This window comes from Lupinus angustifolius, chromosome LG16 (genome assembly GCF_001865875.1).
Source record: "Lupinus angustifolius cultivar Tanjil chromosome LG16, LupAngTanjil_v1.0, whole genome shotgun sequence".
Classification (NCBI taxonomy): Eukaryota; Viridiplantae; Streptophyta; class Magnoliopsida; order Fabales; family Fabaceae; genus Lupinus; species Lupinus angustifolius.
The window spans coordinates 14,834,082-14,852,605 of record NC_032024.1 but is presented as its reverse complement, the minus strand read 5'-3'; the positions used below and the strand labels follow the sequence as shown (position 1 = coordinate 14,852,605).

At 34.8% G+C, this 18,524-nt stretch overlaps 1 protein-coding gene and 1 long non-coding RNA gene across 3 annotated transcripts; one reads left to right on the top strand and one right to left on the bottom strand.

The window, feature by feature from the left end:
• Positions 893–12,329, bottom strand: LOC109330063 (TBCC domain-containing protein 1-like). 2 transcript variants are annotated; one of them, XM_019564053.1, is made up of 9 exons: positions 11,692–12,325; positions 11,028–11,174; positions 8,502–8,876; positions 7,175–7,279; positions 5,704–5,844; positions 3,110–3,313; positions 2,819–2,911; positions 2,567–2,678; positions 893–1,414 (listed from the first exon to the last, which is right to left on the bottom strand). In XM_019564053.1, the coding sequence occupies exons 1-9, from the start codon at positions 12,196–12,198 to the stop codon at positions 1,371–1,373; spliced, it is 1,728 nt and encodes a 575-aa protein (XP_019419598.1). In that variant the 5' UTR covers positions 12,199–12,325; the 3' UTR covers positions 893–1,370. The 2 variants fall into 2 exon arrangements, with proteins under 2 accessions (XP_019419598.1, XP_019419597.1); XM_019564052.1 differs by lacking the exon at positions 893–1,414 and having other exon boundaries at positions 2,502–2,678; positions 11,692–12,329.
• LOC109330064 lies at positions 1,589–1,837 on the top strand. Its single transcript, XR_002105620.1, has 2 exons — positions 1,589–1,761; positions 1,792–1,837. It is a non-coding gene; the product is annotated as an uncharacterized LOC109330064 (long non-coding RNA).

The following is an 18,524-nucleotide window of genomic DNA, read 5'->3' as shown; positions in this document are numbered from 1 at the left end:
AAGCATATCGACATAAACTACCATGTGATTCGAGAAAGAGTCCTAAACAACATCATTCATCTTTTTCCTATCTCTACTACACACCAATTGGCCAGCATTTTCACTAAATCATTTTGTCCATTACCATTTTGAAACATCATCACCAAACTTTTGGCATTATTGACATTCACATGGCATGTTTGTGGGGGTCTATTGAAGATATTGAAGATTCACAACCCAACATCAAAGCCCATTAATTCCCTTCTAGTTTTCTTAGAATATGAACTTTCCAGTTTTAGAAACTTTTCATATTTCTGTTATGAGTATGACTATTATAGGTTAGTTTACCTTTTTTAGTAAGTTTCGGTTTTGTTTAGTTTTGATTCCTCCTTTTCCATTTGGCTCTCTTTTACGCATTAATAAAATTCATAGAGGTTATTCAACAAAGTTCTCTTCATCATCTAAAGTTTCAATGTTCTTAATAGCTTCAAGAACTCGTTGACAAAGCTGATTTCTTTTGCCTCTGTTGTTTAAACAGCTTTCATTGCTGTCATTGTTTCCTTCTTCAAGCCCTGGAGTGTTACTTTTCATAATGATAATGGAGGCAATAAGTATTTATAGACATATATGTAGCATTTGATAGACATATCAAATATAAGTACTACTTTGTGTTTGATAGTATATTCTAAACAAAACAGATAAACACAATTAAATTAGAAAGTTCGATTCAACTAAAAAGGATGATACCATAAAGAATAGAACAGATTATGAGATTAAGTATGTTAATAAGATTAAAGTTATGTATTGTCAAGTTATCTCCAACCCATCCTCGTTACTTCCAAATCAGACATGCTAATGTCGCAAAAACAAAATCATATAATAAGCTAAGTACCCAACAAAAATTCGTGAAGAGTTAGATTAAATGGAAAAACTATGAAGTTGAAAAAAAAAACAATACACTGGATATTGGCAGGTAGAAAATTTTAACAACGGCCAATAATTTTGGCCAACAATATTACAGAAATTATTGGCACAAATAAAGAATTATTACAATCAGATTAGCAGTATCCTTCATTCCATCTGTGCGCCAATGATGTCACCGCTTAAATAGGTGGGTATTCTAATTCAAGTAATCTGATCTCAGCTACCTAAGGGGCCAGAGGAATTGAAGATGAGGTTCAAAAAGGAACAACAAAACCTTGGTCCTGTACCATAGATTATAGGTCTATTTGCGAGTTGGTTTTTAAAGGGGGAATGAAGAGAAAGGGAAGACTTGAGAGCTATCTCACAAACGTATTTCATAGCTCCGAAGCCTTTCCCTTCCTTCCCTCTATTGCCCTCCAGTAACCAACTCACAAACAGACTGTGTCGACGTATCATCCTACAAACGATCACTCGCCTTGTAGACAGTAAAGCTGACGAATATTTCCAGAAGCTGACGCAACAGTAAAAAAATTATTAGCATTATATGTTTAACAAAATTTAGGACAAACAACTCTAAGACAACTATTAAATCCCCTTGTTTTCAACATTCTGCTCATCAATTGCCTTCTGATTGAAAGGGTAATTTAGGTTAGGGACACACATTGTGTGTTTGACCTACACTAGACCCTACACATAACGGGAGCTTTGTAGCTCCAGGTATCATTTAGAGGCTAATTCAGGTAAGACACAAGCATTGACATTTATCTCCTCCCTTCACAACCCCGTATCTGCTATAAACAAGAAACTATCAATGTATAAACTTCAGAATCTAAGTTATCCTAAAATATAAACATGCATGTGCGTTTTTGCTAAGATCAGAGGAACTAGCATGGTGATTTAACACAATCTGCACAACTGTATACAGGTGTTCCTTGGAGCAGAAGAAAATTAAATTCTTGAAAGAGCTATAGGTTTCTTAATAAATAATGCAACATTGACCACTGAATATTGCTCACTGATATGGCTATTTAAATATAAAGATATGATAGTATTGCTCACCGATCATGACTTGTAAATGTCGTTAAACAATTCATCATTCAAAGCACAGGCAGCAACACAAAAAAAGGCATCCTTAAAAAAGAAGAATTTTATGGCAAGCCTATCCAACTGCAGTAATATTGACTGTTGGTGATTGTTCAATGAATCCAAATATAGAATCCAATGGCCAATACTTTAGAGGGTAACACATTAAAATGTTCCATAGAACCGCAAAACATTCACCAGTGAAACAGTCCGCTTGGTACAGAATAAATCCAAGTTTAAAGGATGCTAGAAAAGGCAACCTGGTGCTATAAAGCTCGTGTGATATGCAGGGTCCGGGGAAGGTATGTGGGTCCATAGGAGGCAACCTTACTTTGCATTTGCAAGAGGCAAGTTTAAAGGACGCAACCCAAAAATATTTGTTTAACAGGAAGACAGTCTGTATTTTTTTAAGAGGGAAGACAGCATTGGACATTCCTGGTAGAGGTGAAAAGTTGAATTTTTTTTGAATAAAAGGCGTTAGAAAAAAAATCACCAAAAAATAGCACTAAAATGTATTACCAAAAAGGAACTCAAGAATTATCACCCAGAAAAGCCATTAAAGAAAAAGAGTGACAGTTACCATATAACCAGTCCTTGAAGTACACATGGAGCGCAGATGACAATTCCTTTTTACGACTTTCTTCTAAAGGTGCTTCTCGTAAGAGCTGCCTTATCTCCCCTAGATTCTTTTGCTGAAGACAAGACAAGAAACACTTTCATTCAACTAAACAATTTTAGAACATAACTCAAGCACAGCTACTTAAAGTTTGAAGACAGAACAAATTAGAAATCCAATCACAAATATATTCATTGGTTAACACTGTGGACATACATTTCTAAGCTGAGATGCCATATAAATATCCGGTAATGTGAATGGATTATTTTCTGTAGACCCAGTGGACTCTCCTCCAAGCCAGTTTGGAATCTGCATACCAACAATATGGGCAGAAATGAAGTATATGACCAAATAAAGAAGAAAGAAATAGATATCCCTTTTTAACAAAAAGGACGAAAGAAATAGATATCCCTTTTTAACAAAATAGATATCCCAATAGTGAACATATCGAATAAAATAAACGTGACTACATAAAAATATTCATCAGTGCAAAAGAATAAGTCATACCAGAAAATTTGTAAACTGATCAGGGTCCACCTGTGTAGCAGACTCGGCTTGAGCATCAGAGACACCTGCTGGATGAGATAACGAATCATGATGGTCAACCATGCCCAATGCCAGAGGTTCATCCCAGCGATTCACCGTAGGCAGAATTCCAACTTCATTCATATGTGCCTCCAACTGGGAGTAGAAAGTATTATAGGGAGCCACCTGAAAACATCATGAGGGAGAAAGTTTTCAAACAATGAATCCAGATGAGAAGACTGAGGATTTTAAAGAAAAACACATATATACATTATCACAAGCTAGAACTGATGGAAGAAGCAAAAATGTCAGCAAAATGTGGACCTCTTATAAGAATTAACATAACCAAATACTCATACATTAGTATTGATATAAATGGTTATTAAATTTGTATTAGATTTTGACGTTTTACTCAATGCTTCCCCTTGCAGAGTATCAAATTAAATAATCTTGCAAGTCTTTTACAGTCTGTCAATTACATCACTTCAAGCTTAATTACAGACATGGAGTAAATATTTTACCTTTTTCTCTAATTATATTAACCAAACCTTATAAATAAAATTTAGACCATTGTTAAAATTAATAATCAAAACACTAGTATTTACTCATGTGTCACAGTCATGTATAGCCTGCTCGGTGTTTTCAGTGATTTTTTTTAAATTTTCCCTGCATCTTTAAGAGACAATTTTAGTAACAAAGGAGGCCAAATGACATCCAAATGACCAAAATATTATGCGATGGGCCTTTGACACGTGTATTAGGAGAAGGGAAAGGAAGAAGGAGAATGGGACAGAGAGTATTGAGCAGGGGATGTTACGGGGTTATGAAAGGGGAAATAAGGATGCTACAAAAGGCAAAGGAGATGGCTGAGTGAGAGTAAAAAAGACTGTACATGTGGCAGCAGGGAATTGGGAAAAAAATTATGCAATGGTGGATGGGATCAGAGGGGAGGGGGAGGAATAGAGAAGAGACATAACAAAGATTGGGAGTCATTTGGGTGGTTAGGTCAAGAGGTAGAGTCTGTGACTTCAAACCGAGGTGACTAGCTGGATGGCTGCACCATTGAAACTTATTTGTGATGTTTTGTGAATGATCACCCAAATCAATGAGTGAAACGGTTAGCATGGGCAGATTTTTAGTTCAACTCTTCCTATAACACATATGATGAGTCCTTTTAAGGTGTTAGTGTTATATGGCAGGGAGTGAGTCATCATCCATAATCAGACAGATCAGTAGTGGCTAAGACGAACAATTGCTTCAAATTAGGAACAGTTTTTTGAATGAGCTTAAGCAGAACCTGATAAACCTTCAGTAAAGGGTGAAGCTACAGGCTGGTAAACATTGCAGGGAGGTTGAGTTTTAGGTTGGGGAAATGGTTTATTTGAAGGCTCAGCCAGATACGCTAATGTCTTTGGACAGGTGCATCAATGACAAATTAAGTTGTAGTTTCTATGGCCCATAAGAAGTGGTAGAAAAGGTGGGGGCAGTGGCTTATCGTCTAGCGTTACCGACTCCGCAAGAGTTTGTTCCATTTTTCATGTGTCCCAACTCAATTCAAAGGGCACTACAATCTACATGCAGACATCCCACACCAACAACTATCTAGTTTTCTCAAAACAGATTAGAAATTGCAAGTTGGCCTTGCTGAAGTGTCGGCTGTCTGCATGCTGCTTAATTGTGCCACTGAAGTACTAATCAAATAGGGTAGTTTAACCACCCATGAGAACAATTGGGAGGATTTTGAGGTCATTTGGGATGCATTGCCAGATTTTTCAAATCGAGGACAAAGTGAAGCTGATATGGAAGGGTTTTTTATGGACCTTTCACACGTATACAGGAGAATGGAAAGCAAGGAGAACTAGATGAAGAGAGTTTGGCCAGGGGAGGTTATGCAGGTTTATAAAAGGAGAAATAAGGATGTTACAAAGGATAAGGAGAGGGTTAAAGAAGTGTAACAGATTGTAAACATGGCAGCAGGGAATTGAAGAAAGTAATTATGCAATCATGGCCGAGAGCAAATGTTACATGCATAGAGGGGAAGGGGGAGTAGCGGAGAGACATAACAGATGTGGGAGTGCTTCTGGTGGCTTAGGCCAAGTGGCAGAATCTGTCATTTGCAGCTCTGATTTTCTATCCTTTTCTTGCATTTTCTAAGGTGTGTGTTCCTAATATTTGCAGTATTTTCTCAAGCAAAAGGACCTTGGTTCCCTCCCAGTATGTTCTTGTATTTTGCCATTGTAAATACAAGAATCTATCATCATAACATATTGAAATCCTGCAGCTGACACTAATTCTGGAGACTATATAAGCCGCAACAGGTAAAAATAGTAAAATTTACATCAAAAAATAAAATTATAATTATAATTTTCTATAACCAAGAAATGTATTATTAACCAATTCTGCTGTGCTAGGTTATATCGGATAAGAATCATAGGATACATCACATCAATTATTTTGCATTTTCTATTCTTCTAGTAGGGCATATCATATGACTATATGAGGCCTAAACACAAGTGCTAGATTTTGTAATGTCTAGCAACTTTATATATCACGAAAAAGTGTATGAAGAAGCTCACCTGCAGCTTATGGTTATCACCAATAACAAGAGGTTGCTGGTTCACTCCCAAAAAGAAAACACATTCACGACAGTTGGCAATACAAACACGTTTTGCTGCTACAATCACATGAACTCGTTCACAGTGTTCTACTCTTACAGCCTGTCAAAGAAAAAATATGTGATGATCAACTTACTTACCAGAAATAAAGATAAAACACAATGTGTTGTATCACTTGTGGTAGGCAGAAGATCAGTAAAATGCCTCCTAGTTATCAAGTCAGTTACCCAACATAGACAGCACATGTATGCATGAGATAAGCATTTTTTAAATGATGAGTGAATTGTATTATTAAAGTAGAAAGTCTATGCCTTTTTGGAATGCATGAGTCCAGAAGATGATTCATCCAAGACTAAGATTTAAAAAAAAAGCTGGCATCTGACAGGACATTCTCAAAAGGTGTTAGTTTGGTGGATGGACAATTATTTCATGTAAAACACATCAGCTGAAGCCAGACTGTATGCAACAAAACATTACAGATTACTGTATTATGCATAAGCGCATGTGCGCATCAACAATCACGTTCCCTGGCATTTTTCATATACCTGGAGGCTGGAAGGACTGTCTTGCAAAGCACGAAAGCAGTACCAAATGAAAAAACACCTCTTTAAATCTATTGTGCTGAACAGAAAGTAGCACAGAAAACTATTGCATTCATACAAGTAGATATCAGCTATAATTACCCTAACCAAAAACAGTTGAAATCTTTACTTTTGCAGATTCAATCTTAGATAGATTCCCATCTCTCCACTTTCTTTCTCTTTTCCATTCTTAAACATGAACTCCACTCTTGTTTACCACTATAGAAGAGTTTTTGCGGATAAGGAAATTGGAAATGCAAACACTTTAGAGATGGGAGACACACACCCTATATAAGCTACATGTTTGCTTATAAGTTAAAAAATACTATTGAAAACAGTATTCAACTCAATAAAAACATCAGAGTTTCTGCCACTCCATATAGAACTCATGCATATGATAAGGCTAAGATTCTGCCTTCAACAAAAATAACAGGATGCAAATATATGTGAAAAAGGAGACTATGAACGAGGTACTCTTATGAGTACCATCTTGCTAACCAATAGGAAGTGTATCAAAGCATGCCAACTACAATCACCTCCAGCATATGTTAGTAAATAGTACTAGTAAGATTTGTTTAGTAAAAAGAGCAAGTTCCACACTCCTTAACTACTATAACTTTACTAAACTGAGAAAACCTCGTTCACTTGAAGCCAACTGGACAGTTGTCATACATTACCATTTTCCTTTTATCCCACCTTACCATTTAAAGATGACAGTGCAGTATTATTTCTTTTTTAGAGATAAAATAATATTATTTTTCACATTCCGGTAGGAAAAGAAATGTATAATTGTTCCTTGTATATGTACAGACACATTATGCTCCACTAAAAAACAGAACACAAGTTGTTACCTTGCCAACTGCTCCTAGAACAATTGTAGCATCTGAGCATCCATAGACAGTGGCATATCTCAAAGGTGCTAGGACGTAGATGGCAGACTCTTGGCAATTTAGAACCTGCAATGACCGAACACAGTTTTTACTACCATGCCAATCTTGACATTATTCTCAAGACTAGGGATCTCTCAATGTCCAAAACACATGAGGCAGAAGATGCTGATTAATAACAGTCCTTAAGTACTACAACAAAACTTCAAAAATTAGCAAGCCTGATGATCTTTTCAAGGAATCAACTATCCAAAAGCTTAATTACATGGTAGGGATGCTCAAAGCCCAAACCATCATGAAAAACCAAATTAACCCACCCAAACAGATTTACTGGCATTGATTATTATAAATCATATGTTCAAATATGCTAATATAACCAATATTGTTATCCATATATTGGTTGATAGACATTCTCATATGAATCTGAGGAAAACCATACCGCAATACCTAATAACTGTTGTGGTTGCAGAGCCCAAGACCATATAAACCTCACACCGGAATCGCAAACATCTGATGTGGGAATCAAGTCCCAAACCTTGCATTTGGATCCTAACATCCCACTAAACCCCACACAGCCCTGGCCATATTTACCCAACACCACAATCCCAAACTTCTGAGGTGGGACTCAAGAAGTCCCATGCATTGCAATTGGATCCTAAAATCCCACTACACCCTGAAGCTCTAGCACCCATGTGGGCTGGCTGTAATCCTATTGATGGAAGATATCTTATCCTCCTATGATATTCACATCATCAATCTAAAGCTATATCTGGTTAAATAAGTTCCTCAGAACTGATTTTACACATAAAGCATACAATCTTTTTAATACAGAAAACTGTGTATGAATAATACCAAAAAACAAGTATAAATCGGTTTATTATAACAACGTATCAAGTTGGAATACTTAGAACTAAATAGCTTACTATTCAGAAACAGATACCGATGTATATTTGGATCCTCTCCTGATTTGGAAGAACGGGATATGGTCCCTCTGGAGAGAGAAAGACACATATTTTCGAAATATAATCAGGGACCCTACAACCATACATAGTGGATCCTTTCATTTAAGAAAAAAAATATAGCCTTTCCCTCTCCTAAAGGACCATACCTTTAACTTCCAAAACAAGAGAGGAATGAATCCAAAAAAATAATATGAAGAGTTAATAACCTACATAGGATCAATGCATCAATGATATATCAAAAGTTATAAATAATAAATATAAAATGTGAGCAAAAATTATACTTGAAAAAAAAATACAAATATCCGAAAAGAAGATGCTAAGAAACAAACCTTAATAGAGTAACCTTTCATGTCAGATGCATTCTTCACATATGACGATTTAGAGATCCCTTCAATGAAAGTTGCGCCTCTTGTACCTGTTGAGCCTCTAACAGCAGATGCATCAGTCATAGCAACATCCTGATCAGAGGCACTAGCTGGACCATTTTCCTTTGAAGAGGTACGTTCAGAAATGTGTTCCAAAGCAGAAGCTATGTTCTGCAGAAGCCAATCATGAACATGTGCAGCAGGAACAGGAACCGCAGGCATGTCAGGATCCGAGTTTGCAAAAAAAGGAGACATTTGACTCAAAGAATTTCCTCCAGATCCCTTATCACCAAACTGAACTAGAAGCCCTAGGTGCTCAAACCTATCCATAGTTAAAACCTAAAACAAAACGACATGAAATGAGCAATATAATAATGGGACACAAAAATGAGCAAAACATAAATTTTAAAGACACAATAGAAAAAATAAATTACTAAAATGAAGCATTTAATCAAAGAAATAAATTGCCACTTAGCACATTCATTCCTAACCCAAATGGCCAAAGCTCACTGTTCATATCATACCCCAGCTTCATTTCTAAATAAAAAAATAACAAACAAGCCTTTATCCCGCTAGGTGGGGAGCTTCATTCCTAAATAGAGGTCACTAATAAATTGGGTGAGTGTTAAAAATAAATATGAATTGCATACATGAATTCTGATCAAATATAGTATCACTTGCATGACATTCTTATTCTACATATAAATCCCCTATGAACCCAATTAAATTAAATATCAGAGTGAGACATGCTACAGAATCATGTTTTCTTCTTTGCAGGACATTGTAGTGCTACTGTGTTAGTGTCATGTCAAAAATCAGAATACCAAGTTTCAGTCATAATGGAAGGGACACAAAAGGATACCGATCTAGTCCAAAATTATTAACAGCTGCATATATGGTAATTTGGTAACAAGCCCACAACAAAATGATATGCTTAATCTAATTAATATTAAGCAATTAAAAATAACAAAACTAATGTCATTTGGCATGATTATGAATGAAGGCATTAGGGAAAAGTTGGGGTAGTTCCTATTGTAGAAAAGATGGTAAAATCACATCTTAGGTTATTTGGACATGTGTAGAAGAGACAGTTAGAAGTCCCAATAAGGAGAGTAGACAAAATGGAGGATAATTCAATTTCTAAAGGCAAAGGGAGGCCAAGAAAAATCATGGGTCAAAAGATTAGGAATGATTTAGAGATCAATGATTTATCAATAGACATGATATAAGATAAAACATTATAGTGTCGTCTGATCCATGTAGCCGACCCACCTAGTGAGGCTAACGTTTGGTTGTTGTTGTAATGTCATTTCGCAGGAGCTAAAGCTTTGTACAAAAAAAATACAACAACTAATTTGCCTCACATTCAAGAACTCTGCCTGGTTTGCATAGGGTGCTACCTACACATCATATGAATTACTGGCTTGGCACTACTGGCTTTAAAGGCTAAATGAACCCAGAAAAAGCATGCTGCAAAGCTTAAAAGTCCTAGGCTAAAAGCTTTTGACTGATATGCTAGCTGATTGAATTGGAAGTGTCTGAAAAAAAAATTGTTGATCAACAAGCTAATATGTAAAATGGTGTAAAAAATCACTTCACTTGACTTACCAAATTCGGGGAGCACATATGTTGTCCTAAAAAGTATGTACCCCATGTGTCACTTGCTATAATTGGTTGAAAAACTATATTGAAGTTAAAAGTTTAATAATTTGTTTTTATGACCAATCACAGCAAGTGGCACAATGTGTGAAACAAAGCACATCTGCTATCCCAAAAAAGTTTGTCACTTAGCTTTGATTGGTTGAAAAAACTATATTGAAGTTACAAGTTTAAAAATTAAGTGTTTTCCAAACCAATCACACCAAGTGACACAATTTGTGGAACAGAAGATGTGATCCCCCAAATTAGAGCTTATATGCATGACTTTTAAAAAGACTTCCTTCACAAAACAAGACTACTGACTTATTTTTGGTCAAATAAGCTTGTATACTAACTTATAAGCCCATCGAGGGTGTTGTTGAACACACAAATAATGTAGAGAGCCTTGATGGTAGCCGAGTCGACTAAATGAGTTGTTTGACATATGTTATCTTATGTCATTAATATGATTCAATTATGCATTTATACAGTGTTTTAACATGCCTTTTATTGGGTTTGGTCAGAATTGATCACTAATCAAACTCAATTATTCTCTTCCTTTTTTTATATTGTGTTTCCTATATTGTTTTATCTCTTGTTAGTAATCCTGCCGGATTTCTGATTCGAAAAGGGATTCGATTTGCCAAATACTTACAGTGGCCAACATCCTTAAATAGGTGTTCCTTCTTCATGAAATAAACAGCAGAAAAAAACAATTTTTCTTCACAGGATCTCTTCACATGAAATATATAATGTGGCAATATCAAAAAAAAATCAAGAGTATGTGAAAAATAATCTAGTCAAGTGGAAATCAACAACTTATGAGTAGAATTCAGTAAATTAATAACAAACCAGAGATTCTTCTCCTTCGCCCTCCCCCTCCACTGGCTCTGCTAAAAGAGACAGAATGTTAGCCAAATGCTTTTGCAGATACGACAACTGATGTGCCTCTTCATCAGCCTGTGATGGCATGAACCGCCGACTGTTGCTGCGCACAAGCTGCAAAACATTAAAGGCCAAAATTGAGTACCAATAGAAAATAATAATTCACATCCGAATTTCTGTAATGAGTTCCAAAGGACATATTTGGAGCCCATTTGTTTAGGTCTTTTCCTTAAAAAGGATTTTAATTAAAAAATAGTTACTATCCGGGTCATTCGAGTTGGATGCTTGATTGGTACATTTATTTGGGGGAAATTAAACAAATTCAGCTTTCCCGATAGCATTTATACCAAGATCCATTTTTTTGTTAATTAACTCCAAACAAACTGGACCTTGATTTCCAAATCAAATCCATTCATTCAATTGAAATCATTTCAATTTTCGATATTCCGAAATAGATAACAACTATAACGAAATCCTAATCCAAAGGTTTGATAGCAAGTTAGCAACCACCATCAATCATTCCAAAACTAAAGTAATTATATCATGCATTCGTCAAAAACACACAGAAAATTGCATCGCCAGCATTTCAATTTGAAGAATCGAAAAAAAAAACAAGGAGAATTGAATTAACCTGAAGCGGCGAGAGAGCGGATAAGTAACCATCAAAGGCAGAAGTAGAAGGCCAAACATCGCTGACAGCAGCAGAATCCTTATGCGTTCTCGGAAGAAGCTTCTTATACGATTGAACGTATAGAAACACAACCAGATCGAAAACGTCGACGCCAACGGCGTCGTTTTCACCAGGCTTAGCAGTTACAAGAGGTTCGGAATCCGAAGGGAGAACCGAAGCGAGAGTATCGAGGACGAGCCTAGCGTGATCGATTGAGATCTGAAGCGACTCAGCGATTGAGGCTGAGTCGACTCGGTGGTTTGAAGATTGTTCCAGAAGCTTCTGTTTCAGAGGGATTAGGGTTTGTGTTGGGTCTGAGAAAATGAGCTTCGGGATTGGTAAGAGACCATGCTCGAAAAGCTCGCGACGTGGGTGAACCAAGGTGGTTGGGTCCGTTGCTGATAGTGATGTGGGGCCCATTGGAGAAGGGTTAGATGATGACGTGGCTGGCTCGGTTGGTTCGGTCATTTTGCAGAGAGAGAATGATGAGAGAAGAAGGAGAATGAGAGAGTTTTGCAGAATTTTTGAATGGAGAGGAGAAGAGAGAGATGCGCGGGTAGGTTCCGGTGGGGTTCACCGTATGAGGGTGTGGTTCGGTGGCGTGTTTTGATTGGTTGTTTGTGAACAATGACCAAGTTTAATGGATTTTGATTTTTTGATGTGCCACCCAATTTTTTTTGAGAAAATAGTTTATCCAATCATACATTATTTATGTTTTAATGATTATGTTCTTGTAAATATAATACATATTGAATATTAGATAAGGCATTAATAATATAGAAAATAATATATAGCTATTTAGGGATGACAATGAGTATTCGAATCTATGGCTATTCGTAAAATATCCAAATGAGTCAGATTTGGGTCCTTGTTTTTGGACCTAAGGGTAATGAGATCCGATATTTTAAGATCCATTGTTGGATGAGTCTTACACTTATGTTGATAAAATGGCTTGAATCCTCTTTATGATAAAAATTTGGAAAAATGGTATTTCATTTGGTCTGGGTCTGGATAATGTACCTAGACCAATGGGTACTCGGACCCGCTATTATATATATATATATATATATATATATATATGGGAGGATATCCATTTACTCTAGGGATAAGTTTAACCAACTTACCTCAGATGATAGCCATTAATTTTAGGGAAATTCAATTGTTTGAATTAGTGAGTAAATCTATACTATTAAATTTTCCTAGAATTGATGACTAAGATGTGAAATATGTGGATCTATATCTATATATAATTCGTAAATAATAATGTTACGTTATTAAGTAGTAATGTGATGTTAGGTTGTTAATTGATATATGTAATATAATATTATGTTGATTGAACAATTCTTACTAAATTAATTTTACGTTATAATGTTGAAATAGTCAATTAAAATGTGTTTAAAACTTTAAATTATTTTTTATAATTTATTCTCTTATTGATTACCTAAATAACATATAAGATTCTAGTAAATAAATACATAATTACATAAATTACTAGAAATTATTTTTAATGTTTTTAATTTGTGGGTACTCGTGGATCTGCTGGGTACCCAAAGACTTGTGGATAGCAGACCCAGTGGATATCAGCATGAGTCTGAGGCGAGTTTGGATCTAAAAATAAAGCAATGAGACAGATCTGAGTAATACACTACTTGGACCCCACCAGATCCATTGTCATCCTTATACCTATTAAATTCAATTTCATTTTAGGTACTAAAATATTATGTTAGTGAGTTCCCGTTAGTTGTCCATATATTTTATTTAAATTAACTAGTGCTATTTGTTAACTTTTTTCTTAAATTAGGGTAATAATAGAGCTAATAAAATGGATGGATGGGATTAAGCTTGATAAAATATAAGGAAAAATATATAATTTGGTTATAAACAACATATAAATCGAACCAATGAGGGTAATTGAATTCAGAGTATTTAAAAAGTATTAAAAGTTTTTAATGGTGATTAAAGGTGTGGCAATCCTGTCCGAGCCGGGCACATCCACAGGTAAGTGGGGCTAACTCTCCCAACGGACATTTTATCTATCCACAAAACTCGAACCCGGATTCTTGCTTAAGGGGAATCAAGCATATACCACTTGAACCAACACCCGTTGGTATTAACTTATGAGTTTGATAAACTACAATAAAATATCAATTGATTGACAATTGGATGTTTGTACATGGTTCTTTAACTGCTTTTTTGTTGCAATGAATAGTAAGATTTTTGAATTTTCTCCCATCAAACATTCTCATGTAATTTTTTCCTCTTATCTTGGAAAGTGTTTCTTCAAATGACAATATGCAAAACATCTTGAAAATAATATTTTGGATGATCAAAAATCATTTCTTAATAAAAAGTTTTTCGTACAAAATGTTATGCTCATATCTTGAATATAATATCAATGTTTAAAGATTTGGGACATAGCAAATGATACACAATGTGCATTTTATGAAGGTACCCATAAGTAAAACAAGACTATTGTTTTTTTAATGTGTTGTAGAAGTAATGTCAATTGGGTTGAGATTGAATTATATCCCTAAACTCTACTTATGTAATGCTTGAAAGTTTAATCAATTATTGCCATACACTCCATAAGTGGTGTCCATCAAATAATGAATGAAAATATGAGAAATAATGGGTGGATTCTTAAGATCAACTATTTCATAGTATTACCAACTTTCTATTCAAATTGTTTAACCCCCATCAAATTTGTATTTTTGAGATATATGGAACATAGAGGGCCAAATAGAAAAACAACAAGTGATCAGAATAACTATATTTTTGGTATATCAAAAAGTAGTCAATTACACTTCAAGTATGATAATTAGAGTACAAAAATATTGATATATTTAAATGACTGAAAATAAAATAATCTTAATGTAATTATTAATTCTAATTAATGAAGGAGAAAATTTAAGAAATACTACTAAATAAGAAGAAAAAATATATTCTATGATATATGTCAAAGGTCTAAAATGTGCTTCTACAACATCAATCTTTATATTAAATTTGAGATCTCATTTTTCAGCCAAGCAATTTTTTATTTTTGGAGCTTTCGTTCTTCATATAAGAATTCATATTTTTTTTTGAATTATAAACCAATGTAATTAATATTTGAATTATCTTTTATTTTAAAATTTTTAAGAGTGATGTTATCTTTGTCCCACAAATTAATATGAAAGTCCTCCTAACTTAAGAAAAATAACGTACAATTTCTAGCGTTGACATGTGCCATGTGACTAAAACAAGTATTTTTTTTATGTTTAGGATGATTTTTAGACTAATTTATTAAAAAAAATTATAAAAAATTTCAAATTAAATTGTCATTTTTGAATTATTGTTTAAACTAAAATAATTAAGAATTATCATTTAATTAAATAGTATTTTACCTGCCAAGTATGTACATAAAAATGGGATTATATTTTCTAAAAAAGGTAAGAAGTTTGCACTCTCAAAATTTCATCTATTTTTAAAGTGTCATAGCTCTATTGTATTTTTTTATTTAAGCTCTCATGCAAAAATCACAAACACTTTTTAAATTGTGAATACAAATATAAGAATCCAAATTTAATATGTAATTTGCACATTCAAAAAATATTCTTTAATAATCTAATTTTCCAGCTATTAAACCCCTTCCTTACCATGTTTTTTTAGTAAAATTAGGAACTATTTATATGTTTCAATGAACAAAAACATGTTATTTTTAATAAGTAGTTTTAAAAATAATAAAAATTACTAAAAACATTAATAAAAATAAAAAACATAAAACATATGAAGAAATTTGTCCCCAAAATATTTGAGAGACTCTCTTATAAAATTTTTTTAATACCAACTTCATTTGGAATTCCATTAATTAATTGTCTATCAAAAAAGAATTTAGTTTTGCGAATTATTTAATATATGCAATTAAAGATATTTCATAAAAAGCATATAAAGAATGGAAAAGCAAATATAAATAAAGAAGAGATAAAAAACATAAAGAACTCTTCAAAAAAGATTAACCTTTTATTTTTGTATGCAATGTAACATAAACTTACCTCGTAACTCTCATACTTAATCACGATATGTCCAGGACTAAATTTTCAATTACATGGACTCTAGAAATTTTTCTCTCTATATTTTATCTTTTCCATATTTAATTGTTTTATATTTTAATTAAATTAATATCTATTACGTAAATTATTTCTATTTATAGGAATTTTCTACATCACTTTTTTTATAGCATTAATTATCTTATATTATATAACTTATAAAATTATTTAATTTGTAATAATATTTCAAAGAAATGTTTCCCCCTTCTAAATCATGTGTATTATCTACCAACAACACATAATCATGCTTGAGCCATCAGATAGGACTACTATAAGCGTCAAAAGTCTTTCTGCCAAACGAAATTGTACTCCCATATTAAATTTTAAAAAAATGTTGCCCTAAGAAATTGTAGAAATTTTAAAATTTAATTACTTCAATTTCTTAATGTTGGCTTAACATCCAACTTCTTCCTATAAATTCCAAAATGGACTTAACTTCTCAATGAGTTTTACATCTAATATATGGCAATTAACATTTTAGTCCTTCCAACACTTGTAACTTTTAAGGAAATAAAGTTATACATTAACTTTTAAGGAAATAAAGTTATACATTAACTAAAAGTAATAACATTTGGTCTAGTAATATATGCTTCATCCTAAATATGGGTTTGAGAGTATGATCATGGGTTCTAATGCCTTAATGCTTAGAGGGATATTGTTGATTTAGCATTCAACATCTCCCTAAGCATTTGAAATAAATACTTAAGATCCCTACCCATGACTTAACATCAAAGTCCATCAAGCACATATAACCCTTGGAAATAAAGCTGTACCTTGTGTAACGCCACAAAAATCATTTCATATTTAATATATTTAATTTTTTAGAAAAATGAGTAAATTTTCTTCTTCTTTAATGTAACCTATAACTTACAAATCATTTTCACTTCTTCCTCCACCTCCGAGTCAGAAGAGATCTCAATGACCTCAACTGAATCTTCTATGCAGATAAGCTCTATACAGTCGCCGTTGTCTTCCTCCTCTTCCACTTCATCCGCTCCCCAATCCATCAAGGGGTCGGGGTGTACCCCCTTGGCATGGCCCCGTCTATCTCTCTTGGCCCTGATCCTGATGATGAGAATCCTGTTTGGGGCCAGGTCCTAACAACTTCTGGTACGCCTCGAGCTTCAGCCGGTATAGAAAGTTCGACGGTTGCAGGTCTTCGGTCGGGAAAAGTGAATGATGCCTCCCAAACTACGTAGTAAGGTGGAAGATGCACAACTGAGCCATTGCTTACCCAATCCAGCTCTATGTCGCAAGGACCTGTGTAAGTGTGTCGATTACCCTCAACACTCCATGTCCCCTCTTGGGACATAGTGAAGCGATAACCGTGGATCAGTGTTGATGGGTCCATCTGAACATGCATACAAATACATCAGAAGAAAAGAAAGGGAGTAAAACATCTATGAAAAACTTGTCATCGACGTCGTGGAATTACATGGAATAATACACCAAGACAACACACAAGTACATATATATCATGTGATCATACAAGCATATAATAACGATGAATGAAGTATAAAACTCGAGAATTTAAAAACAATATCGAAGAATATCATGTATGTAACGCGATGCATGAGTCCACCATCCTTACTCCTTTATCCTCCCAAAACCGAGAGTACAGTTCCCATAACAAGCCGATTTGATCGCACCAAAATTATTCCTCGCAAGGATATATGATCGATCTGTTCCAATGGAACTGTCCATTCAGGATGGTGTCGTATCAAACACTTTCTAGGCATCCCTCTCATCGATCCTGATTGCAAAGAGGGTTTATCAGAGATTGTCTAGTTTGCGCTGTGAGCATTGTCCGATCCAACAACATACCTCATCCAGGAATTCATGGGTCTCGTCTCACCTAGACTCTCCCTCAAGACTTTGCTGACGAACCACCACCATCAACGCCGTCCCTCTCAACATCTCGGGGCTCATTCGTCTCCCGTATATTTCCTCTCCACTACTTCATTTTTGACCATGGATATGCACCCTAACCGAAATTAGCAAATTATGTCTTTTAATCCATCTTTTCTAGCGATCTGCTCATCCTAAGACATCTCCCATTGGGAATGCTTCTAGTGGGTCCGGATATTAACATATTAACATATAAACAAAAAGAGAATAATCTCAACACCACTACGAACCATCGCTGAATTATCCTGGATGGCTCTCAATTCAAGCCTCTTACGGTCAGACGACCTCGCTGCATGGACACAACATAATACTTCTCAGCACCACTGCGAACCATCGCTGAATCATCCTGAATGACTCCTCTAGCCAAGCCTCTTACGGTCAAACGATCTCGCTACGTGGGCATAATATCACACCCTCGGACCTCGCCTTTAACAAATCAATTCTTTACTTTTATTACTTTCAAGAATTTCATATAGTTATTTACCTTTACAACTTCTTGATGGCAAACATGCCATTAGGCTCTCGTATATATGAAAGTTATCGTTCAGACGACTTAAAAAGAAGTCATGTATGTATGGAGCCCTCTCGCTCAAGCGAGGGCACATCCATTTTTGAGGCATTTGTGGCTTAAGCGATAGTTGTCTCGCTTAAGCGAGAAAACAATCAGTTCTCTTGGTGCCTATTTTAGCTCAAGCGAGAGTTGTCTCGCCCCAAGCTAAAACACTCGTTTTCTCTAGACAATTCTCGCTCAAGCGAGAGCTGTCTCGCTCAAGCGAGAAGAGCCTGAACATCATTTTAATT

Bases quoted from the DNA above. Each gene is read 5' to 3' on its own strand.
- LOC109330063 (XM_019564052.1), bottom strand. From the start codon at position 12,198: ATGACCGAACCAACCGAGCCAGCCACGTCATCATCTAACCCTTCTCCA. The intron at 8,877-11,027 runs GTTTGTTATTAA...GTTTTGTTTTAG, and splicing joins GCGAAGGAGAAGAATCTCTG to GTTTTAACTATGGATAGGTT. The intron at 5,845-7,174 runs GTAACAACTTGT...TTTCTTTGACAG, and splicing joins TTCTAGGAGCAGTTGGCAAG to GCTGTAAGAGTAGAACACTG.